We start from the raw sequence: 27172 nt of genomic DNA, 5'->3' as shown, positions 1-27172 counted from the left end.
CTGTGCTGTAAAGTGGCTTATAATAAGCAGACTGTGCTGTAAAGCAGACTGTGCTGTAAAGTGGCTTATAATAAGCAGACTGTGCTGTAAAGTGTCTTATAATAAGCAGACTGTGCTGTAAAGTGGCTTATAATAAGCAGACTGTACTGTAAAGTGGCTTATAATAAGCAGACTGTGCTGTAAACCTCCTCGATGGCTCATTGACTCAGAGAGAGTGGGGGGGGGGGGGTAAAGAAAAGAGAGGAGCACTTTCATTGCAGCACAGATTAGATGACAGGCTGCCCACAATTTGTTCCTTCACTCCTTCTTTTGCCTTCAGCTCGCACTGTATCATCTGTGTTCCTTCTCTCTCTCTCTCCCTCTCTTCCTTGTCCTCTCTTTAATATATGATCTCGATTTGTGTGCGTGTGTGTGTCTTCATTCTCTCCTCTCCCCTTCGGGCTATTTATCATAGTAGATAGTCTCTTGGGGGTGGAGGGGAAAGGGGGTGCAGCCCCGGTAGCTTCTCCTTGGAGCACATAGGTCTTTTTTTGGATGAGTGTTAAAGCGATATATATGAGGACGATACATCATTCTCACTGTAAATGAGACGTGGGCCAGTCAGTGGTGTCCACCTATGGAGGTTCCTCTCTGACCACAGCTTGTGAATATGATTTGATCATTAGTACTTTTCGATCAAATGTTCGACCACAGACATCATGCCAGTGTGTTGTGGGAGGATTTTACGGTCAAACCTGCCTCCCCTCCCTCCCATATTCTACACTTTCCATTGTTTCATTTATTTATTTATTTATTCCATTTTTCTCCCCATTTTCTCCCCAAATGTACTTGGGTTGTTGTCCTGGTCGTTGCTCCACCCCTCTGCCGATCTGGGGAGAGTTGTACAGTCGATTAGCACATGCTTCCTCTGATACATGTGCGAGGGGGTTCACCGGGCCGTAGCACGCGAGAGGATCACACTTCCCCCCCCCCCACACCCCCCCACAACAAAATGTGGTTAAGAATATGCCTGTGTACGGGCATGTTGCGTGTGTCCACATAGCGTTTGTCAGTGTTTTTTTTGTGCGTGGAAAAAGTTTATTTGAACTTTCTTACTAGTCTCTCATGATTGAAATTCAACCATCTTATTTCTCCACCGCTGGCGTTTTGACTCGTCGTTGCTATGGACGCTATCGCTATGGGAAGCGGTTCACGTCACCCTGCTGCTTTCCTGAAAAGTTTTCACATTTCTCATCTTTTGAAAGCGCTCCGCTTTGAGGAAAAACCCGCCGGCTGCGGTGCTTTTTCGGTAGCGGCTGCCTTTTGTGCACCTTGGGGCCGCTTCTTCCCGCTGCTTTTAATGAGGAAAGGATGCTGGTGCTCAGAAGGAGAGAGAAAAAAAAACGCTATACGGACACACAGCCTTTTAGTCTGCCATTTGCGTCTGTCACTGACTTGACATTGGGTGTCACGCAGCCTTATGAAACCATCAATGGAAAACACTGTATAGATGTATAGACAAACTTGGTGGTTTTGGTTTTTCCTTGCAAACTGTTTGGCACCAAAATTCAGCACAAGCAGGAAGTGGAACTCCGGGACACATTAATCTCTCTGGGTTTGTCAGCTCTTCACAGTAATGCGAGGTCAATGATCAGCTGAAAGAAATGCTCGGAGGGAGCAAAACAAGATTAGAGTTGAAGTTTGATCCGAGCAGAGCCGTTTTCACATCAAAGCTGTATCACAATGCAGCGGCAAAATAAATAAATTCAATTTACATCGGCGAGCCACAGGGAAGCCATCAAACATCTCACAATTATTGCACTTCTCCTGTGATCTATATTGTGGCCACGAGGCTCCATTAGATTCAGTTGAGGAAGAACATTTTCTCATAGCATTTTGAGGATGTTGGTTTTAGAAGCTCAGTAGCAGGGATGAAAAGTATACTAAAATATTCTGTTCAAGTAGAGGTACTGGTACTGTAGCTGGATGTATCATGGAGACATATTGTGCATACTGGAGTTCGTATTGTTTAGTTAATGTTCTCTTCATGCGTGTGCAGGTTTGATGGAGATGTAGGCTAATTATCTGACGCAATACTATATATGGACATCCTACAAAATTCATACTCTGTATTGGAAGCGATTTAGAATGTAGCGGAAAAGAGCAATGTTACTTCAGTTGAAACATAAAAGTCAAATTGCCAAACTTTGAAAATATTTGAAAAGTATGAGGAAACAAAAAGCTACTCAGTTACAGTAACCAGAGTAACTGCAAGGTGTTACTTTGACCCTTGCTCATTCGCCTTTTTCGCCGCAGCCATTTTCTGTCTAAAAAGGCAGGAAGGAACACAGGTGCAACCAAAACATTAAAGTCGAGCTGAAATTAAAAGTTACTTTTCATCACAAAATCACATCACAAAAATCGAATCTCTTTAGTTTTTCCACGTAAAAAGTTCATTTTTCAGGTTTTTATTCATAACTGTAATCTGCAGTATGCTGACATCAGTCAGTACCAGATCAGTACTATCAAATTTCTACCCCATTTCAACCAATCATATCACAACGTGACAGCTGTCAATAAATCTTCATTTCGAGGAGAACATTCTGAGCAGGAAGGATGACTTAACGAGGGCCCCCGACACTGGAACACCTCAATGGATTGGAAGTTGGAAACCCTCATTAATGTTTTTCTTGCACCTGTGTTGCTTCCTGCCTTTTCGACAAAAAGTGGCTGCTGGTGGAAAAAGGTCAATTGTGTTGGATAAATGAGTTCCTGGATATATCCTAACCTCTGTGGCCCTGAACGCTCTCCCTGAAGACACGAGCTGTCATTCCCCATGCGCTCCGATAGGCTTTAGCCGAGCAACATCCATGAAGGAAAACACCATATAGAAAGAGGAAAACAACAGCGCTTATCAATAGCCTTTCATTAAGCGCAAAACAAGAGAAATGGCCACAAGGTCCGAGAAGACAAGACAAAGTGATGTAGCATATAGTGGGCATTTTGCAGCTCCGAGGCAATTTGTCTTTGTGAACGCTCCCTGTTAGCACCAGTGTTATGACGCCACAATGCTACCATGATGACTCTTTTATCTCTTTCTTTGTCCCCGGTGAGCCCACAAGTTTGGTAGTTTTTGGTCTGGGCCTGGATATTTATAGCTAGCACTGACCATGGTAATGACTTGCTCGGGGAAACGATAGGGAGACAGAGCCACAGCAGCAGCTGCTAAGGCAGCACTTGTCGTCAGTGCTGTTGCTCTAATGAGAAATACTATAAAGCCGCGGCGCGCTACGCTAGCTCCTCTTATCTCTATTTATTGAGACGCTACAGAGCTGGCGAGCATCGCTCAACACTAACAGAGTGTTTCCAACCCCCGCCGAGGTCATAGGTTGTCGTTTATTGGCCTATTTAATCTCCCTACATATTTCCTGGCCCGCGGCAGCGAGCGCTGTCCCTAACAGACAGAATCAATAGCAGCGCTAGTGCCAAGCCGTCCGAGGGCTAACAATAAAACTGGGACAATTACAGTGAGATGGATCAGAGTGTTTAGCAGAAATATATTCATATGTGTGGCCGAGTGCCAGAGGCTGCAGGAAGACAGATCGCCGGCAATAAAAAAGCAGTTAGTTAACTGGTCACTCGAGAGAGCCAAGCTGGACATGTTCCCGAGGTATTGGCATTGTGCGTAGTTGTGCCAGATATGACAGTCCTTTGTGCAGTGTGTGCGGTGTGCGTGTGTGCGTGTGCGTGCGTGTGTGACTCCTACCTTGCAAACCCAGTGGGTGGTAACCACAGGGGGACAGTGGTACAGCAAATGTCAATGTGGTGTTCTGCTGTGTAAAATGCACCTTGATTGTTGTGTGTACGTTTGTTTAATTAGACAGGTTAATTAGGAATCCATTCTCCGCTGCAATGACAGCCTGCTAAATCAGGGCCATGTGGGGGTTCTTTCTGCCACATGTGTAAGAATTAGGCTCTCATATGAGAAGAACTACAGTGTGGAGTAGAGCAGCCTGGGTGGTGAACGTCTGCTGATTCAACACTGTTTCCACCAAAATGTGTGAAACGAAACGAGCATCCATTCTCTCCTGTCTGTCCCATGTTCAGGTTAGCTAGCGGCTAAATTTAGCCAAGTGAAATCAGTTGGGTCAAGGTTAGGGTTCAGTCAGTGTAGGCAGCTCACACTTTATGCAGCAGAACGTTACAGGAAGGTTTTGCTCATGGCTGAACGTCCCAATCCCATAATATTCAGTTTTTATGATTTTCTTTTCAAAAATAATATGGCTCAGGATAAAAAACAAATTGCAAATAAATATGGTTTTATTTAAACGTTGAATAGAATTGGTTAAACTCAGAGCCGTGTATATGTAATAGAAGAGTTGCAACATCTCCATTCACTCCAATGGACCAGTTTTTTTTACTCTCAAGAGTTCCACGAAGTAAGGTCCTGGATTAAGCAGCACTGTCGAGTTGCAGCAAAATAGACAGTTTGTGTTGTACTCTGAAGTTTTTTTTGTTTTGTTTTTCAAATTCTACATTATCAGCTTTATTTTAGCATTTAAAAGTAGCACGAGACCCCTTCCTGGCTGTTCATTGGCTAATGAGTCACGCATTTTGGTCCTCCGCTGACGCCACTCTTTCTCTAGAGGACCCTATAGTTAAACTGAATGGATGTGAAGACGAAGTCCTCACAATACTGGACCCTGATTGGCTGACGCCACACCAGCTCCTTGAATTCAAATGAAGTAAATCCGCTGAGCAAACTGGCCTCACTGGCCTGATTCTGCAGTTCTTAAGTGAGGGAGCCAATCAGCACCAAGTCCAGTTGTGATGCGTTCACCTGAATGAGTCTGAAACGGACTGGGAAAAGTGTCTTATCCTGAGGTGCACTGCATGCGGGCGGAGCTAATCAGTGGGGGGAAATGGCCTAATTCTGCTCGACAAGCAAGAGTTTCTTTTTCATTTGTACACAGTTCTGTGTGCAGGTTGGGCTGCTTGTCACATTTAAAGTCTTGTGTAAGGTCTTTTCTGACTCTGATTTGACCGTTTTTTTTGTGTGGTCATAATCTATTTGGAATGATTTCTCAATTGTATTCACCTCATGCAGAAGAGACCATGGCATCTGGCTTGAGAAACTAACAGGAAGTGTAAATACAATCGGAGGTTCTGATTGTATTTACGCTTCCTGTGACTCATAAACCTAGTCTGACTCATATGTGAGTCAAACTAGGTTTGAGCAGGTGAGTCAGACTAGTTTGAGCAGGTAAAACAGCCTGCCTTTTGAACAGGAAGTCCTGATACAATGGGGTCAAATGGGCGGGGCTGCATAAAGTGAATAGAAATCCCTTTTTGACTTGTCTTTCAGTTCATCTTCACAACCAGGTTCACATTTCCACTTGAACTGATTTCCAATGTTAAATATGTCTCTCCCCCTTTCTCTCTCTCTCCCCCTCTCTCCATCTCTATCTCTCACTCTCTTTCTCTCCATCTCTCTCCCCCTTTCTCTCTCTCCCCCTCTCTCCATCTCTCTCCCCCTTTCTCTCTCTCCATCTCTCTCCCCCTTTCTCTCTCTATCTCTCTCTCCCCCTCTCTCCCCCTTTCTCTCTCTATCTCTCTCTCCCCCTCTCTCCCCCTTTCTCTCTCTATTTCTCTCTCCCCCTCTCTCCATCTCTCTCCCCCTTTCTCTCTATCTCTCTCTCCCCCTTTCTCTTTCTATTTCTCTCTCCCCCTCTCTCCATCTCTCTCCCCCTTTCTCTCTCTCTCTATCTCTCTCCCTTTCTCTCTCTTTATCTCTCTCTCCCCCTCTCTCCATCTCTCTCCCCTCTCTCTCATCTCCCCCTTTCTCTCTCTCTCCATCTCTATCTCTCTCATCTCTCTCCCCTTTCTCTCTCTCTCCCCCTCTGTCCATCTCTATATCTCTCCCTCACTCTCCCTCTCTCTCTCTCCATCTATCTCCCTCTCTGTCCATCTCTCTCTCCCCTCTCTCCCCCTCTCTCTCTCCCCCCTCTCATCTCTACCCCCCCCCCCCCCTCTCTCTCTCTCTCCCCCTCTCATCTCTATCGACCCCCCCCCTCTCTCCCCCTCTCTCTCTCTCTCTCTCTCACCCCTAGCTTTCGTGTTGAGCTGTATCTTCCCCCAGCGGCCAGTCTATGGTGACGTATCGGTGAGCAGCCTGCACTCCGGAGGGGAGGCCTTCTTCTTCTGTCTGACAGGCTACCAGCTCCAAGGCCCTAACACTCTGACCTGCCGCAACGCCAGCACCCCCTACTGGAGTGGCAAGGAACCACACTGCCTGGGTAAGCTGCCACAGCCAGGGACAAGCAGATCAAAGGGTTTGTCTGTCAGAATATGACAGTTACAAAGTTCTGCTGTAAATTTACAAATTACAGTCATATTAATCATTTACAAACATTCATGTATTTCTAAAAATATTACATGACACATTAATAAAATTTGAATAAACAAGCGAACAGCGCTCTGTCTGTGCAGCAGGGACAGGTACGGGTACAGGTACGGGCACGTGCGGTTCTCCAGAAAGCTGCATGCAGCAATCGGCCTGTTCTGGACAGGCACGGTTTGAAGGGGCACTGCACTAGTTTGATTATAATTAATCTTTTTCGATTATTATTAAACCATACAACTATTAAACTGTAGTATTTACAAAATATTGTTATTGATAATAATAAATTGCCACTAACATAATAAAATACGCATATACATGTATTTGTTTATAATCTCATGGTCTATAAATATGATCTTAAATAGTAGTAGTAGTAGTAGGTTAGTAGTAGTGGTGGTGGTGGTGGTGGTGGTAGTGTTAGCATTGGTATTCACATTAGTATTATTTGCATTATTACTATTACTTGTAACTTTACTATTGACTAAAGTACTGTTAGTAAGACATGAGCAGAATTCTCTTTATTGTTGCATTTTGTATTATTTGTAAAGTTGCCCACCAACTGCTGGCTTGTAGCTTTGTAAAAAGTTAATTGGATTTCACTGTCGCCTCTCAGCGTGAACTTTCTCAATAGCAGCGTTTGCTGTGCTTCAGTGAGAATGTTAAGCAGCTCTCCCTCAGCCTCTCAGAGAGGCCCAGTCAACAAATCAAAGCTTTCTTATTTAAAGGACTCTCGCAGCCAACAATTCTCCGCTGGAGTTTGTGCCCGTTGTCTGTGCTCGCCTCGCCTGGCCCTTTTTGCATGACAGGCATGGAGATAGACGGCTCCTGGCTCCCAGCGGAGTGTTTGGACGCCGGATCTCATTCTGTTGCTCCGATGAGACTCGCTGATGAATAATAAGTGACCGTCGTACTGCTGGCCGCTCTGATCCACATTGCTTTGGAGCACAGGGAGTGTTTCTCAGAAAGCAATTTGAAAGAGGGGTCTGTGTGTGCCTGTGCCTCTGTATCTCTGCAATCTTGATTGTGTGTGTGTTCGTGTGTGCGTGTGTTCGCGCGTGTGTGTGTGTTCGTGTGTGTGTGTGTGCGGGCGTGTGTTCGTGTGTGTGTGCATGCATGTGTGTGTGTGTGTGTGTGTGTGCATGCGCGTGTGTGTGGTATGCTCTAATGTGCCCTCAGTCATCTCAGAGCTTAAAACAGGTTTGTCGGTCAGTGTGTGTGTGTGTGTGTGTGTGTGTGTGTGTGTGTGTGTGTGTGTGTGTGTCGGTCAGGGTGTGATTACTGAAGACTGGGCAGGATGCCACCGGGTTCCGTCCTCCTGCTCCACTTTAATTAAGTTCTGTCTGCATGGATAACCTTGACCTGATCTGTAGGGACTCAACAGGCACAGTTATTCCTACAGAGGGCGCTGTATGTCTTAATGGCTCTATCTGTAAATGCATCTATTTTTAGTCTGAACAAAAAAAAAATGCCTTTCTTCCTTGGAAGTGAATTGATTTTTACTTAAGACACTTTCAATACATATGTATGGCCTTCTGTAGACCTGTTCATGTCAATACAACAGTCACTTTGCACGTTGTGTATATAAGCTGTAAATTCACACATCGTCGCATATGGTAGAGGGAAAAGGGGGCGGGGCTTAGGCAAGGTCATTTAGTGGAGAAGATGAGATTGCGCTTGTCTGTTGTAGCACCATTGCGATTTAGGATGATAAGTTGGCTGGATTTTTACATAAAAAAAATCTTGCTTCATGCAGTTTAAAGTGTGATCTTAGCCTTCCTCCTCCGTCTCTCTCAGCTGCCTGTGGGGGTTTGGTGAGGAACATCACTGTCGGGCGGATCGTGTCCCCTGGTTTTCCCAGCAACTACAGCAACAACTTGACCTGCCACTGGCTGCTGGAGGCACCAGAGGGCCAGAGGCTGCACATTCACTTTGAGAAGGTGGCACTGGCTGAGGATGATGATCGGTAAGCAGCAGTACGCTTAACTTTTGTGCATAGACTGATATATAGGGAGGGAACGTGTTTTTATGCCATCTGCTGGTGGTGCAAAAAAAACAAGAAAAAAACAAAACAAAAAACAAACAAACACAGTTCAATTTCCCATAGGTTTTTTTTTGTTTTTTTGTAACAGGTTGAATGTTCATATATCAGACATTTAGAGATCAAATTGGCAAAAATATCAGCTAAAAAACACAATATATCGGTGTTAGTATCAGCCTTCAAAAACCTCATATCGTTCAAACGCTAACATGGTCTTCAGCTGAATCAACCTTTTGCTCCTGTCAGCGGCCTTCATTTCCTATGCAATAGCATGGTATTTAGCAGCAGAGCAGGCCTGGGTGGGTAACAACTCTCTTGTGGTCGCTGCTCTCTTAACCCATTGATACCTGATGCAGCATTTGCGTGTATATCCCTCATTTGTGTGCGTATCCCTTTAAGACCGCGAACCGCGTTAACGCGGTTCGCGGTCTTAAAGGGATACACACACAAATGCTGCATCAGGTATCAATGGGTTAAACGTGATGTATTGTCTGCCTCTTTGCTTGAGCACTTATCTCCACTTGTGTGCAATAATCAGGCCTCTTACGCTTTAGTGACTCAAACCCCTCCAAGCGTCATTCATGACGACTCCACGGGATAGGAAGTGGCTGACCGGCCGTGCAGCTCACAGAAGCGACAGTTAGAGAATGATTTTTATCAGAAGTGGCCCCTCATTATATTCCACTAATAAAAAAGAATAGCCACAGGGGAGAAATTAGCTGAATGAGCCTTAATGTCAAGCAGCCAGCAGCTCCTTAGTCTTCTCTAGCTGCTGTTATCACTGCCATTACAAACCCTGTCCTCCTCACACATTTGAAGAAACATCTGGATGTCTCTCATGGAAATAAAATTGATGAGGAAGAAGAAGAAGCGATGAATAGAAAAAGATACAGGATTGCAGCAAAAGGTAACAAAGGAAATCACATTGAGATGCTACATCTGGAAACACGCTGTGGATCGAGTCCTACTGTGTCTGTGTATAGCAGCCTAATGTATGACTTTAAAAAGATCTGTGGGTTTTCATTGGCTTTGATGGATCATTGGCTCAAGTGCTTTTTCTTCCTGGACACTAGAGGAATTCCTGACCAGTAGGAATCCTACTTCAAGTACCAGCATGAGTCTTTGTTTCCTGTCATCTAGGTTGCTCATCAGGAACGGCAACAGCATCGATGCGCCTGCCCTGTATGATTCCTATGAGGTGGAGTACCTGCCCAACGAAGGTCTCCTCAGCACCTCCACACATCTCTTCATTGAGATGACTACAGATGCTGCAGGCACGTCCACTGGCATTGCCATCAGGTACCAAGGTAGGTGCAGCGGTATAGATTTGTTCAATTACAGCACATATACACGTACACGCTATCAAGTCATGTGATTTCTTATCCGTGCTCATATCATGAACTGTCTAGTCAAAGATATTACATACTTACCCAGAGTTCAACCAACTTGCATTTTCTTATGTCTCTGTGTGCATTTTGAAGTTATGAGAAGGCTTAGCTTAGCTCATAGAGTACCGCAGGGATGACATATTTTTGTAGGCTTACCCACAAGTCCCTGCACTTCCTGGTTCCTACATGCAAAAGACAATGTTTTTTTTTTATGGGAATTCCGGTTAAATAGATACATATATACATACATATATATATACAATAGAATCGGCTGCACAAAACACCCTTAAATCTTCTCCATAAGGCTAAACATTTTAAGGAAAACATCAGCACAAGATTTGAAGTTTTGTGCAGCCGATTCTATTGTATGGACACCTTAACTCTGACTCTAAGGGAAATCTTAACCTAAGGTGCTTTGTGCAACTGGGCCCTGGGCTTCTGGACCCATTCCTGAGGTACTCAATTTGCTGGAAGTCTGCAGGATCAAGTAGCAGCTCCTCTTAAAAGTAGTGTGTTTTATACCGAAGGGATGAGAGAGGCTAAATATCTAACATGTGAGTCCAGCTTTCTCTGCACAGCACGTGCACTTGCTGCTGTTTTAGGATACAGTTTGTGTTTCGCTCTTTGGTTTCAGTTTGTCCCGTCCTGTGGGCAGAGAAGTGACCCAACAACACCAGAAGTTCATTTGGCCGATTAGGGTGAATCAGCTTTCTCCATTAGTGGCAATGGGACGCTCCTCTTTTGCAGCCCCCCTTTGTCATTTAGGCTGATAACACATCTGGATTTTCACATTAAAAAAATCTTGCCTAGCACAGCTTTAAAATAAAATAAAATAAATCTATGTGTCTAATGGGATTACAATCTACTTGTAATGTATCACAATGCTCTTTAAGAAAAGTGTCCTCAGAATTCCTTCATTTCTTTTCCATAGTCATTTTTTGTGTCTTTTTCTTGTTTATAAGTCCTGAATTGAATATTGATATTGTCTAGTTAAATGTGTGCAGGATTTGCCTCCCCGCCCGTTAATTCCAACAGGAACTAAACATGACATCCTGACATTTGCATTTCTCCTCCTGAAAACCCTCAAGTCAAACAAAAGCTCTGCTGTAGCATGTGGGAACAGATGGACAAGTCCACAAGGTCATGTATATTCAGACGCTGTTTACTCGCTGCTTCTACAGGCATGCTGCTTCTCGCCGTTATTGGCCTTATTATGCATTTTTATGGTCATTTTCAGGCCAAACATAAAGCTGTCAGGGACACACGCCTAACAGCCCCGTGCAGGATATCAACACGCATAACAGCCCCGTGCAGGATATCAACACGCATAACAGCCCCCGTGCACGATATCAACACGCATAACAGCCCCGTGCAGGATATCAACACGCATAACAGCCCCGTGCAGGATATCAACACGCATAACAGCCCCCGTGCACGATATCAACACACATAACAGCCCCGTGCAGGATATCAACACGCATAACAGCCCCGTGCAGGATATCAACACACATAAGAGCCCCCGTGCAGGATATCAACACGCATAACAGCCCCGTGCAGGATATCAACACGCCTAACAGCCCCGTGCAGGATATCAACACGCCTAACAGCCCCGTGCAGGATATCAACACGCCTAACAGCCCCGTGCAGGATATCAACACGCATAACAGCCCCGTGCAGGATATCAACACGCCTAACAGCCCCGTGCAGGATATCAACACGCATAACAGCCCCGTGCAGGATATCAACACGCATAACAGCCCCGTGCAGGATATCAACACGCATAACAGCCCCGTGCAGGATATCAACACGCATAACAGCCCCGTGCAGGATATCAACACGCATAACAGCCCCGTGCAGGATATCAACACGCATAACAGCCCCGTGCAGGATATCAACACACATAACAGCCCTGTGCAGGATATCAACACGCATAACAGCCCCGTGCAGGATATCAACACGCATAACAGCCCCGTGCAGGATATCAACACGCATAACAGCCCCGTGCAGGATATCAACACACATAACAGCCTCGTGCAGGATATCAACACGCATAACAGCCCCCGTGCAGGATATCAACACGCATAACAGCCCCGTGCAGGATATCAACACGCATAACAGCCCCTGTGCAGGATATCAACACACATAACAGCCCCGTGCAGGATATCAACACGCATAACAGCCCCGTGCAGGATATCAACACGCATAACAGCCCCGTGCAGGATATCAACACACATAACAGCCCCGTGCAGGATATCAACACGCATAACAGCCCCGTGCAGGATATCAACACACATAACAGCCCCGTGCAGGATATCAACACGCATAACAGCCCCGTGCAGGATATCAACACACATAACAGCCCCGTGCAGGATATCAACACGCATAACAGCCCCGTGCAGGATATCAACACACATAACAGCCCCGTGCAGGATATCAACACACATAACAGCCCCGTGCAGGATATCAACATGCATAACAGCCCCGTGCAGGATATCAACACACATAACAGCCCCGTGCAGGATATCAACACGCATAACAGCCCCGTGCAGGATATCAACACGCATAACAGCCCCGTGCAGGATATCAACACACATAACAGCCCCGTGCAGGATATCAACACACATAACAGCCCCGTGCAGGATATCAACACGCATAACAGCCCCGTGCAGGATATCAACACACATAACAGCCCCGTGCAGGATATCAACACGCATAACAGCCCCGTGCAGGATATCAACACACATAACAGCCCCGTGCAGGATATCAACACACATAACAGCCCCGTGCAGGATATCAACATGCATAACAGCCCCGTGCAGGATATCAACACACATAACAGCCCCGTGCAGGATATCAACACGCATAACAGCCCCGTGCAGGATATCAACACGCATAACAGCCCCGTGCAGGATATCAACATGCATAACAGCCCCGTGCAGGATATCAACACACATAACAGCCCCGTGCAGGATATCAACACACATAACAGCCCCGTGCAGGATATCAACATGCATAACAGCCCCGTGCAGGATATCAACACACATAACAGCCCCGTGCAGGATATCAACACACATAACAGCCCCGTGCAGGATATATAAACACACATAACAGCCCCGTGCAGGATATCAACACACATAACAGCCCCGTGCAGGATATCAACACACATAACAGCCCCGTGCAGGATATCAACACGCATAACAGCCCCGTGCAGGATATCAACACGCATAACAGCCCCGTGCAGGATATCAACACGCATAACAGCCCCGTGCAGGATATCAACACGCATAACAGCCCCGTGCAGGATATCAACACGCCTAACAGCCCCGTGCAGGATATCAACACGCCTAACAGCCCCGTGCAGGATATCAACACACATAACAGCCTCGTGCAGGATATCAACACGCATAACAGCCCCGTGCAGGATATCAACACACATAACAGCCCCCGTGCAGGATATCAACATGCATAACAGCCCCGTGCAGGATATCAACACGCATAACAGCCCCCGTGCAGGATATCAACACGCATAACAGCCCCGTGCAGGATATCAACACGCATAACAGCCCCGTGCAGGATATCAACATGCATAACAGCCCCGTGCAGGATATCAACACGCATAACAGCCCCGTGCAGGATATCAACACGCATAACAGCCCCGTGCAGGATATCAACACGCATAACAGCCCCGTGCAGGATATCAACACGCATAACAGCCCCGTGCAGGATATCAACACGCATAACAGCCCCGTGCAGGATATCAACACGCATAACAGCCCCGTGCAGGATATCAACACACATAACAGCCCCGTGCAGGATATCAACACGCATAACAGCCCCGTGCAGGATATCAACACGCATAACAGCCCCGTGCAGGATATCAACACGCATAACAGCCCCGTGCAGGATATCAACACACATAACAGCCCCGTGCAGGATATCAACACGCATAACAGCCCCGTGCAGGATATCAACACACATAACAGCCCCGTGCAGGATATCAACACGCATAACAGCCCCGTGCAGGATATCAACACGCATAACAGCCCCGTGCAGGATATCAACACGCATAACAGCCCCGTGCAGGATATCATAACAGCCCCGTGCAGGATATCAACACACATAACAGCCCCGTGCAGGATATCAACACACATAACAGCCCCGTGCAGGATATCAACACACATAACAGCCCCGTGCAGGATATCAACGACTATCCGTTATCCTAATGAAATGGTTTTTTTCCGCATATTCTTCTCAGCACTTATCATCAGCGCCCTCAGGTAACATCTCATGTCTGCGTTGCATCTGAAACACAGCTCCGCTCTCGAGGGCCACTCGGAGAACATTCAGCCATTATCCAATAGAATCAATGTAATCTGCTTAGGCCTCCTAGTCACTGTAGCAAATGGGATTAGATCCCCGAGGGAGCAGCCATGCATATTTCTAATGGACTCCGTTAACAGCATGTCATGTATTTGGGGTCCATCTGCGTAACAGCTTTGTTGGCCCAAAACACACAGCGTTCACACACACACACACTGGCACATCACTCACCTTGTTCATAGTCACGCTTCATTCACGGTCATTCACTCACTCACTCACTCATTCGTTCACTCATTGACACCATGCTTGACAGGACATCACCATAGAATAATAACGATGAACCTCTTACAATTGGGTGGTCAGAGGTCAAAGGTCAAGGTCACTGTGACCTCACAAAATATATATAGATTTTCTTATCAGTCTGGAGAGACATGGATGTAGACTGCAACTTGACTAGTTGGTGGAGGCATACAACCGTGAAGTGGTTATTTCTAGCTGTAATTAATTTAATTGATCAACGACCTATCACAATGACAAGATCATTGTATCCAGAGACGCTGGGAACATTAGATTATATTAATGTGATGTCATTATTCAGTATTTTCTCCTTTTCTTACTAACTTTCATGTCACCATCTGCTCTGCCTTTAGGGCGTTTTACACTACAACAGACAGCAACACAGGCAGAAACACTGAACTTATTTAGTATTATATTTTATTATCTTATTATTATAAACCAAACATCAAAAATAACATCTCCGCCCTCTTTGCTTTGCTCATAGTCTTCAATTAAACCCTAAATATCGCAGTATAAAGCATTATAAAACACATTTTAATCATAATATATATCTTTTTTTTTATTGACATTGCAATTCCAATACAAAACAGCAGAGGGTGCTGCAGCACCCTTAGCACCCCCACTTCCCACGTCCCTGATTGTATACGGTCCAGTGTGAAGATTCTGAACTACTGTAGTGATATAGAGGGTGACTCTAGCATCATAATATGTGCTGTGGAGATTGAAATGGATGCTGTTGCTGAGGCACGGCGGTTATTGCATCAAAAGCCGCAAAAAGACGAGCCTTTAGAAAATGGTTGCCCTTTGTAATAGAACGAACATACTAACGTTTACGCTCCTCTACCATGAAAGGATTATATGAGACTTTTCACGTGAGCTCCGCCTGCATTGACAGAGCAGCATCAGCTGGTCTATAAAGGTTACTACCGCAGGCACTTCCGACATGGCAGTTCAAGGACCTAATGAAAATCCCAGGCTTTTGCCAAATCAGCACATTTAGATACTTGCCCTTGCTTTTTTATTTGCCTACAGATAAAAGCGCAGCCCCTTTCTACCCTTGAACATGTACAGTAACGTAACGACACACCTTCTCCCTCCCTGCAGCCTTTGCGGCAGGCCACTGCTACGAGCCCTTTGTGAAGTACGGGAACCTGAGCAGCAGCGACGGCACCTGGGCAGTGGGAGCGGTGGTGGAGTTCTCCTGTGAGCCCGGTTACACTCTGGAGCAGGGCTCCGTCACTATCGAGTGCATGGACCCCAACAACCCCCAGTGGAATGAAACAGAGCCTGCCTGCAGAGGTCTGCTCCATCTTAATTCATGCATGTGTTTTGTGCCTATACACCCTGCTTGGAGTGAGTATACATGTGGATACATGTGTGTGTGTGTGTGTGTGTGTGTGTGTGTGTGTGTGTGTGTGTGTGCGTGCGTGCGTGTGTGCGTGTGTGTGTGTGTGTGTGTGTGTGTGTGTGTGTGTGCGTGTGCGTGCGTGTGCATGTGTGTGCGTGTGCATGTGTGTGTGTGTGCGTTCCAGCCGTGTGCAGCGGAGAGATCACGGATTCGGCCGGTGTGGTGCTCTCTCCTAACTGGCCTGAAGCCTACGACAAAGGCCAGGACTGCATCTGGGGGATCCACGTGGAGGAGGACAAGAGGATCATGTTGGACATTCAAGTGTACGTACTCCCTTGTGTGTGTGTGTGTGCGCGTGTGTGTGTGTGTGTGTGCGTGTGTCTGTGCGTGTGCGTGTGTGTGTGTGCGTTCGCGTGTGATTAATCGCCCATGTCACCCTTGCCCTTTGATGTGCGAGCAATCTCCTGGCACCTCTTCCCTTGGCCTGGTTGACTGGTTGATGCTGGTATGCACGCAGCACGCAGCACCCTCAGAGATGACAGAGAGACACCTCAGCCTGACTGCTGCTAAAACATATGAAAAACAAAAAGGCAGCGTAATGAAAGAGCGCGCCGCTTGTGAACGAGATGTGTAAGTACCAAACAGACAAAGGTTAATTAGGTGCGGCAGGCAAAACTAATTATATGAGGGGGTGGTTCATTTGGAAGTGCTCCCCCCTCCTCCCCCTCCTCCCCCCTCCTCCCCCTTCAGTGGCGCGGCGCGTGTGTGTGTGTGAGTATCTGGCAGGCTGTGTGTGTGTTTCCTGCGATTGCGGCGCTCAGGTGAAGACGTGTGTCAGAGCCCCGAAAAGTTAGTGAGCCAGAGACAATCGTTTTCCTTTTGCAAGCAAATTAAGGAGAGCTCATTTGCATGGGTTTCATCTTAAGCTCTGTTCGTCTCTGTCCTCCTCCTCTCTCCCCCTCTCTCCCCCCGTCTCTCTCTCTCCCCCCGGTCTCTCTCTCCCCCATCTCTTTCTCTCTCGCCCGTCTCTCTCTCTCTCTCTCTCTCTCTCTGAACACCACGTAAGCTCTTGTACTTTGTGAAACATTGATTAATGGCATCCTGGGTCTTTTGAAGAGGAGTCTGCCAACAGAAGTAATTCCACCGCTCGTTTAGCAGAATAGGCGATTTAGGTAGATGTGGTATGCAAGGTACCCAATAGAGACACTGCGGAGCGCGTCATCATTCAGAAACCACGCCCCAAATGGGGGAAAACAAACCCCCAAACCCCCCCCCCCAATCCTGGCGTTCTCCTATGTCGCGTGCATGGTTGCGTGTTGCACACAAATATCATATACGTATACGGAAGATGAACACTTCAACTTACTTCCTTGACAGCTAGATCCACATTTTTCTTCTCGCCAATTCTCAATGGCTTCCTTGTTTTGCTCGGGAGTACAACAAACAACAGCTTTTAGCTACAGTATGTTTAATTCAAGGAAAATGACGCTGCTGTGTGGAAGTGAATGGAGAGCTTTCCCCCGTGATGGGCGTGGCCTATTTCATGCAGTGTCTCTATTGACTGGATGCCGCTAGGCCGCTAGTGCACCAACATTGAAAAAGCATGTAAATACAGCCGCAAAATGAAGACAACATGTGTGTAGTCATCTACGCAGCATCACTTTGTGAAATCAGGACCTAACTATCTTAACTCATTCAGTGCCAGCCACTTTTGGAGAACGGATGCTCCCAGTGCCAGAGTTTTCAGAGCGTTTTCAGTGATTTCTCGAGGCCCACAGAATATTGTGTGATATTACTATGTAAACACCGAACACGCACAAGAACGAGCTGGCTCTATTGTATCATCAGCAAAAAAAAGTTTATTGATACCATTTTCCGTTCTTTAGTTATGAGCCGGAGAAGATAGGTTGTTTTCAGCGTTTTCAGGCTTTTCAAATTATTAGCTGAGATAATCCGCCTTTTGTGAAATGCAGCATTTCAAGCACATTCACTGAGTCTGAAGATAATATTTTCTGATGTAGTGACGTAGATGTTGTGTGATGCCCTGCGTGCACCACCCCCCTCCCCCCCTCCCCCCGTAAACTCCTCCCCACACTGCACACAGCCTCACGCAACCATTATATTTTCGGAGTGCTGGGTTTGTGTGCTGCTGTCGGCTCTCAGCGCCACAGCAGGGAAGAGCCAACCCGGATTGCTGAATGGTTTGGCGTCAGGGGCTGCTTTCCTGGCTGCTAATCGGTTGGAGAAACTATACAGACAGACAGACAGACAGACAGGGACAGAGGGGCTCAGTTGTGAGCGCGGATTGACTCCTGTTCGGAGCCAATGTCAGCTCCCGCGACAGAGCAAATGGCTCTGGGAGCATGCATCGGGTTGTCTTTGATCCACGGCTTTTAGGCTGTTTCTCGGACCTGTCTCTAATCTGGACTGCACCGAGCAAGCACTGTCGCCACCTAATGAGTCCGTAAAATAGGTTATACACCTCCAATAGCTACTATAGTTGTACAGGAGCTGCGGAAGGCTTTGATCGACGTCCCACCGTCAAAAAACGCATTGGACGTCGAAGGACGTCCGTGGCATTCTACGTCACTATTTAATTGGACGTCGAAGGACGTCCATGGCATTCAATGAGTTAATGATATATCCAAAGCTGTTTTAGCATGCTATTGTATAGTGTCATACTGTGAAAAATGTTCCTTTTTTCTCATTTGTGTACACATCGATCCTGCACATCATTGTCCGTCATAATGTGCGTTTTGACTTTTGGCTGATAGATGCAGAGTTTCCACGCAGTGCGTATTCAAGCCTCTCTGTGTGCACACAGGCTCAAGTTAGCAGAGCAGCCTCTCTGTGTGCACACAGGCTCAAGTTAGGAGGAGAAGTCGATGCATTTTGGAAAGCAACCCAGGCGAAACTTGAGGTGTCAGCACGGCGCGGTACAGTTCCACAAAGAGATCACTCAAGGGAATATATAAAAACAGACATCTCCTGAGAGATTTCATCCACACAGAGGAACAGTTTAATCTAGCACATGGCTGCCTCTCTGTCTGTGGAAGTGCTCTGAACATGTACGCTATGAGCCAGCCCAAGGGCCCAAGCATTTATATGACACTTATCGATAACAGCTGTTTGAAGGTGTATCGAAATAAACGTATAAGGCTACACAGGTCTTGTCTTGATATCGGTTGTTCACATTACACACACACACACACACACACACACACACACACACACACACACACACGTATGCACATATAGAATACATATATCCTTTTTGTATGTAATGGCAGAAAAGACTATTAACGGGGTGTAGCAAATTCGTTTTATGGGTGGCCTTCAAATGAAGGAGGAGCGAGCTGTGTTAAATTGCTGGCCTGCTGGGGAAGCTAAGCAGGTCTGGCTGTGGTTAGTCCTTGCATGGGTTGACTGGTGCTGGAAGTGGTGTTCAAGGACCAGTAGGAGGTGCTCTTCCCTCTGGCCTCATGAATAATATCCCCACTGCCCCCAGGGCAGAGACAGGGGACTCTGTCCTGTGATGGAGTACCGTCCTTCGGATGAGACGTTAAACTGAGGTCATGACTCTCTGTGGTCAATAAAGATCGCGTCGGCACTCTTCGCAATTGTAGGGGTGTAAAATCGGTGCCCTGAGGGGTGTAACCCCGGTGCCCTGAGGGGTGTAACCCAGGTGCCCTGGGGGTTGTAGTGTAACCCCCGGTGCCCTGAGGGGTGCAACCCCGGTGCCCTGGCTAAATTCCCACACAGGCCTTCCTTCAATCATGGCCACCTAATCATCCCTCTAATTGGCTTCAGTCCTCAACTCTCCACCGTAGGCTGATGTGTGCTGAGCGTTCTGCCAGCTGCTGCGGTTCTGGCTGCTGTGCATCAGCCAGGTGGGTGCTACACATCAGTCAGGTGGGTGCTACACATCAGCCAGGTGGGTGCTACACATCAGCCAGGTGGGTGCTACACATCAGCCAGGTGGGTGCTACACATCAGCCAGGTGGGTGCTACACATCAGCCAGGTGGGTGCTACACATCAGCCAGGTGGGTGCTACACATCAGCCAGGTGGGTGCTACACACCAGTCAGGTGGGTGCTACACATCAGCCAGGTGGGTGCTACACATCAGCCAGGTGGGTGCTACACATCAGCCAGGTGGGTGCTACACATCAGTCAGGTGGGTGCTACACATCAGCCAGGTGGGTGCTACACATCAGCCAGGTGGGTGCTACACATCAGTCAGGTGGGTGCTACACATCAGCCAGGTGGGTGTTACACACCAGCCAGGTGGGTGCTACACATCAGTCAGGTGGGTGCTACACATCAGCCAGGTGGGTGCTACACATCAGCCAGGTGGGTGCTACACATCAGTCAGGTGGGTGCTACACATCAGCCAGGTGGGTGCTACACACCAGCCAGGTGGGTGCTACACATCAGCCAGGTGGGTGCTACACATCAGTCAGGTGGGTGCTACACATCAGCCAGGTGGGTGCTACACATCAGTCAGGTGGGTGCTACACATCAGCCAGGTGGGTGCTACACATCAGTCAGGTGGGTGCTACACATCAGCCAGGTGGGTGCTACACACCAGCCAGGTGGGTGCTACACATCACCCAGGTGGGTGCTACACATCAGTCAGGTGGGTGCTACACATCAGCCAGGTGGGTGTTACACATCAGCCAGGTGGGTGCTACACATCAGTCAGGTGGGTGCTACACATCAGCCAGGTGGGTGCTACACACCAGCCAGGTGGGTGCTACACATCAGCCAGGTGGGTGCTACACATCAGTCAGGTGGGTGCTACACATCAGCCAGGTGGGTGCTACACATCAGTCAGGTGGGTGCTACACATCAGCCAGGTGGGTGCTACACATCAGTCAGGTGGGTGCTACACATCAGGGTGCTGCACATCAGCCAGGTGGGTGCTACACATCAGCCAGGTGGGTGCTACACATCAGCCAGGTGGGTGCTGCACATCAGCCAGGTGGGTGCTACACATCAGTCAGGTGGGTGCTACACATCAGCCAGGTGGGTGCTGCACATCAGCCAGGTGGGTGCTGCACATCAGCCAGGTGGGTGCTACACATCAGCCAGGTGGGTGCTACACATCAGCCAGGTGGGTGCTGCACATCAGCCAGGTGGGTGCTACACATCAGCCAGGTGGGTGCTGCACATCAGCCAGGTGGGTGTTACACATCAGCCAGGTGGGTGCTGCACATCAGCCAGGTGGGTGCTACACATCAGCCAGGTGGGTGCTACACATCAGCCAGGTGGGTGCTACACATCAGCCAGGTGGCTGCTACCCATCAGTCAGGTGGGTGCTACACATCAGTCAGGTGGGTGCTACACATCAGCCAGGTGGGTGTTACACATCAGTCAGGTGGGTGTTACACATCAGCCAGGTGGGTGTTACACATCAGCCAGGTGGGTGCTACACATCAGTCAGGTGGGTGCTACACATCAGCCAGGTGGGTGTTACACATCAGCCAGGTGGGTGCTACACATCAGTCAGGTGGGTGCTACACATCAGCCAGGTGGGTGCTACACATCAGCCAGGTGGCTGCTACACATCAGTCAGGTGGGTGCTACACATCAGCCAGGTGGGTGTGCTACACATCAGTCAGGTGGGTGCTACACATCAGCCAGGTGGGTGTGCTACACATCAGCCAGGTGGGTGCTACACATCAGCCAGGTGGGTGCTACACATCAGCCAGGTGGGTGCTACACATCAGCCAGGTGGGTGCTACACATCAGTCAGGTGGGTGCTACACATCAGCCAGGTGGGTGTGCTACACATCAGCCAGGTGGGTGCTACACATCAGTCAGGTGGGTGCTACACATCAGTCAGGTGGGTGCTACACATCAGTCAGGTGGGTGCTACACATCAGCCAGGTGGGTGTGCTACACATCAGTCAGGTGGGTGCTACACATCAGCCAGGTGGCTGCTACACATCAGTCAGGTGGGTGCTACACATCAGCCAGGTGGGTGTGCTACACATCAGTCAGGTGGGTGCTACACATCAGCCAGGTGGGTGTGCTACACATCAGTCAGGTGGGTGCTACACATCAGTCAGGTGGGTGCTACACATCAGCCAGGTGGCTGCTACACATCAGTCAGGTGGGTGCTACACATCAGTCAGGTGGGTGCTACACATCAGTCAGGTGGGTGCTACACATCAGTCAGGTGGGTGCTACACATCAGTCAGGTGGGTGCTACACATCAGTCAGGTGGGTGCTACACATCAGTCAGGTGGGTGCTACACATCAGCCAGGTGGCTGCTACACATCAGTCAGGTGGGTGCTACACATCAGTCAGGTGGGTGCTACACATCAGCCAGGTGGGTGCTACACATCAGCCAGGTGGCTGCTACACATCAGCCAGGTGGCTGCTACACATCAGTCAGGTGGGTGCTACACATCAGTCAGGTGGGTGCTACACATCAGTCAGGTGGGTGCTACACATCAGCCAGGTGGCTGCTACACATCAGTCAGGTGGGTGCTACACATCAGCCAGGTGGGTGCTACACATCAGCCAGGTGGCTGCTACACATCAGCCAGGTGGCTGCTACACATCAGTCAGGTGGGTGCTACACATCAGTCAGGTGGGTGCTACACATCGGTGGTGGATGGGTTGAGTCCACCACCCCCCCCCCCCTCCTTCCCGCTTTGGGTGCCTGGAAAAGCGCTATTTAATGCAATCAATTAAGTGAGGGAAGTAAAATGAAACGAGCCTCTCTCCCAGAATATATAAGACTAATGAAATTCCTGCTGTCCACTGGGACCGGCTAAAACACCACTTTCAGGACAAAGTGGTAAGAAATGAAATTACTGAATGCTACAAAGAAGCTACAAAGTTGCCATCAGCAATAAAGTGATAGTGAAATGTGCACTTTTGGAACATTATTCAGGTGTTATGAGAGGTGATAGCTTTTCCCATGGGCTGACATCTCACTGCTACAACCTGACCTTTCTCCATATAAATGTGCTGGCAGCTCAGCACAGCACAGCGTGTTAAAGTCCAGCTAAAATGAAAAGAGACTTTTTAACTATTTTAGGTCACATCCCTGGTCATAGTGTGCACATATTTAACGTATTATATTATATAATATATGTAAGGGATAATGTATATTGAGGCGGTGATTACGGGGGAAATAATGACCGACAGGTGATGATTGAGCCCGACGCGCAGCGGAGGGCTTAATCATCACCTGAAGGTCATTATTTCCCAGTAATCACCGCCTCAATATACATTATCCCGCTTAGAACACGGCCTACAACTAAATCATTCAATAATCTGACAAAAATATTTATTCAAATAGATTTTTTAATAGCGTTTTCAACGACAAAGCGGTTTCATTCGTAATTGGCACACAAGACACCACAGCTGCAACTGGTTGGCCTAATTAGTAGTGTCTGCAGACAAAATGCTCTTATCAACTGATTAATCCAGGTGTGGCAGAGCAGCGGTCGGTTGTCGAGAAATAATGACCGGTGAATCTTGTTGATTGACCAATCAGAATCGAGTATTCAAGAGAGCCGTGTTCTAATATATTATATATTATTTAATGTATGCCAAAGAATAAAAAAAATCCAATGTCTTTGGTTTCCTCACATCAAAAGTCAACCATGTTGTCTTCATTCATAATTAACTCTATTAGTGTGCTGCTTACATCAGCTAGTACTATCAAATGTCAACCCGATTTCAACCAATAATATCATGACATGACAGCTGTCAATCAATCTTCATGGCTAGGAGAGAATTCCGTGCAGGCAACATGGCTGCACACATGAGCAGACTTTGCTAGCCAATAAATGTTAATGTACTCAGCCAAGTATGTAACTTATGAAATAAAACGAATGTAACGTTACGAACGTAATGTGTTCATTTAATATCAGACGCAAAGGACATGTAATTGGCTCGTTAACACACATTCCAGGAATATCACTATTTACCGCGGCTCGTCGCACGCTTCAAGACCGTTCATCGGCTCTCTCCTTCGGGTAGGAGGAGGCTGTCTGCCCAGAGGGAGCCAGCCGCCCGCTCCTCTGCTCTGCTGCTCGGTGCAGTGACCCAGCCAGCGAGTACGCAGTCCACAGAGCTGCATTTATTACATTATATTGTGTTTGTACATAGACTGTTATTGAAACGTGACCGGTAGGTTTGAGATTTGTCCGGTAAAATAGATTATTTAGCAGACTGCTGTCTCACTCTGCTCCGAGGCACTGCGGGCAGAGGACTCGCCTGGCGAAGGCTTGCTTCGCCCCTGGCATTCAGTCAGTCCACTCCAGTCCCTGATCCCAGACACGCCCACTTTCCAACAGACAAATCAAACTCCTCCACACGCTATGTCCCGCCTCTCCCTGGAAATGTCATTTCAGCTCGACTTTAAAACGGCAAACATCAATACAATGTTAGAAACACACATCGGCGCGGCGCGGCCAACAGTGCCAATGGAAAACGGCTATTTAAGTGTTCATGTTTGACTTGTGGCGACCAAGCAGACAAAATCACAGGTGCATATTTCTTTTCTCAACGATTGGTTGAAAAGAGTTTGCCCGAAATGGACTGTTGAGCTGAGGTGAACATTGTTTTCAAGGAGGGGGCTCATATCTGTCCAGTTTCTAGATCAGTGGTTCTCAACTAACTGCTCTAGCCTGACGACCCACATTTTTCCTTAGTCCTGAAGTTGTGACTTAAGCCTAACTTTGTAGCGTCATTCCCTTCACAACAAGCTAGCATGGCATGTTGGTACCAATGGATGCCTTAGGGTCTTCTAGTTTCATATCATACCAGTACCTTCACTCTGGCTTTATAAAAAGTAGCCCGCTACAGCCTCTGAAAGACAGTAATTTTGGCTGCGGATGCCAGCATCCTTAATGAGTAGAACTTTTTTCCCACATCCGCGACCCACTCAAAACGGCCCCGCGACCCATTTTTGGGTCCCGACCCACCAGTTGAGAAACACTGTTCTAGATGATATGAATGCAGTATTAGTAGATTAATAGTAACAGTTGCAGGAGACTCGCTTAATTATAGAATCTTTTATGTCTTATTTAACTGGGTCTTGTGATTTACCAGTTGGTTGTTAACTGAACGATACACATCACATTGTAAAACAATTTCTAAGATTTGAAAAGATATTTGAAAATGTGACATCTAAAATATATCTCAAAATCATTAGCATCCCACACATTCTCTGTTCTGCACTTTCATTATTTGAATTAAACATGGCGCATCTAAACTGCTAACTCAAAAGATAGTGTGAAATCTATGTGACTTTACAAGTCAAAGACGGAAAATGAGACAGATAATTGGTGTTTTCATTACAGTGGTAAACTGAGTTACTCTTCTTTCATCGAAAGCCTGCATTTTGCGTGGAGGTATGCGTGACCTACGCTACAGTTCCAGACATTCTTTCGTTTCTTTTATTTATGACTTTTAGAGAGATGAAAATAGCAAATCATAAAAAGCATAGAGTCGGGGTAAAACGTGTTGGCAGCCGGGTCCCGTGGGCCGAGGCAAAGTGAGCTCTGTTTTTTCAAATTGAACTAAATCAAATTAGTGTCAGGGAATGGAGGCTGTGATTGATTTTTCTCTACAGATGCTCTGCAGAGCCGCACAAAGGCTTGTTTAGCTTAATCACAACAAATGTGAAGCCAGCCAACAATATTTCTCAATCTGTCTTTGCCCTGGGAGCAGGCGAGAGGGTTTCTCCGTTAGGAATCAAATCAACACAGAGCGTCGTGAGATTGCGCTGAGAGGCCTGTGTGTCTGCTTTATTGCCCCTGTGCCAAACCAGTTTGACTTTTAGGGTGCTTTCACACTGGCGCCCCCCGGTACCGTTCCCGAGCACACTTGTCCCCAAATATTGACCCCAGTTTCGGAACGTTTGATGAGTGTGAACGCTGCGTTGCGGCGAACCATGACAGGGTCCACTTGAAAAGGAGGAGCACCCTTTAGACCTTCAGAGACATTTTGACAGAGTGAAGTCAACTTGGCCCGTCCTCACTTCTACGAGGGGTTAGTTTAGGTATAAGATTAGAATTTGGGTTTAGGGTTTAATTTAGATTTAGGATTAGGGTCTGCAGTAGGGATGCCCCCATGCTGAGGACATTTTCCCACCGGTTGATAATCTCGTGACAACACCAGTGTTACAGATTACCCGTCTCCTTCTCCAGCTGAGAGAGAATGCTGTTGTTTGTGCGTCAGACTAGCAGGGCACCGTGACACTTTACAGATTGCCTGATTAACACCATCAGGTTCCCTATTAGCATTGGGTAAAATCCCAAATATGAGATACAAGTACAGTACTCATATCTCATGATATGTATAAAGGATATGTTCAATCATTTTGGATCTATATATATATATCTGTTACATGGCCGTATTGGCTCCACAGTCCGTTGTCGATTGAAACAGCGAGCTCCTGTTGGCTGTTTCTGCTAATGACTCCAAACTGTCAAAATATCTCCAAAAAAGCCATTTGTGTCTCCACAGGGGAGTTGAGAGTAAACATGACACAATTATGCCATTATGCACACGTTGAAAATCACAGAACTACTTTTCTCTGGGTGAAAGTGGCGTCAAAATAAACTGGTTGATAGGGATTTTATACTTTACATGACTGCCCCTTCTCCATCTACAAGACCTGTTGTGTGCAGCCAAATGTCATGTAAAACTAGTTCAATCAGGAGAACTCTAGTATGAAGGTTCAATATAAACATGACTGATACAAAGAAAGGTTTGGCGTATGGCTCCAGGATGTCCTGTGATGTGAGAGGAGGGCTTCAGGAATGCATAGAATTGAATGAATCATTCGGGAGCCGTGACGTTGGTGGTGGCAGGGGAGGAGGCGGGGCCAAACAACTGATTCACTGGGATGACAGCAACTGCAGAGCGACAACACATAGGCGAGTAGGGTCACACCTCAAATACTCGACTGCTTAGGTGATTGGCGAGGGAAAGAGATGGCTTGAGCGGATTGGCTATTGATAGCGTGGGTGACTGTGATTGGATAGGAAGAAGTATAAATGAAACTGGGCGTGGATAACTGTGATTGAATAGGGAGAAATGTGAATACCGCATAACAGGGCGTGGGCTAAGTAGTCTTCCTTATTAAAATTACATCGACTTCACTTATTGGTGAGCATATTAACCACCCACATCTTTTTTTCTCCTTCATTCTGTGAATATCCGGGTCTCCTCTTACCACAGCCTGACCGCTCTTCCCGAGAGCAGTTATTGAAGCTATGGGGACTTTTCTCAACAGTTGGCGCTCAATATTTATTGGAATTGATCGAACAATAAAGTCTAACAGCCTGGAAAGCAAACATAATGGAATGCTCATTGATGGGTTTTCTATTTCGTAAGTTTGAAATGTTGAAATGTGTCTGTCAGTCATT

The 27172-nt window shown here is 47.1% G+C and overlaps 1 protein-coding gene across 1 annotated transcript in view; it reads left to right on the top strand.

Moving 5' to 3' along the window:
• LOC310776639 (seizure protein 6-like) overlaps positions 1-27172 on the top strand; it is a gene marked incomplete at both ends in the record, with an annotated part of 113611 nt that overhangs the window by 63525 nt on the left and 22914 nt on the right. Inside the window, 5 exons of the mRNA XM_083636812.1 lie at positions 6090-6275; positions 8174-8342; positions 9558-9724; positions 15527-15721; positions 15955-16093. Of these exons, the coding sequence (XP_083492938.1) occupies positions 6090-6275; positions 8174-8342; positions 9558-9724; positions 15527-15721; positions 15955-16093 (856 nt within the window). The remainder of the gene's footprint in view (positions 1-6089; positions 6276-8173; positions 8343-9557; positions 9725-15526; positions 15722-15954; positions 16094-27172) is intronic.

The sequence above is a fragment of the Poromitra crassiceps genome (genome assembly GCF_964638095.1).
Source record: "Poromitra crassiceps genome assembly, chromosome: 5".
NCBI classification, from domain to species: domain Eukaryota; kingdom Metazoa; phylum Chordata; class Actinopteri; order Beryciformes; family Melamphaidae; genus Poromitra; species Poromitra crassiceps.
This window is presented reverse-complemented; position numbering and strand designations above follow the sequence as displayed.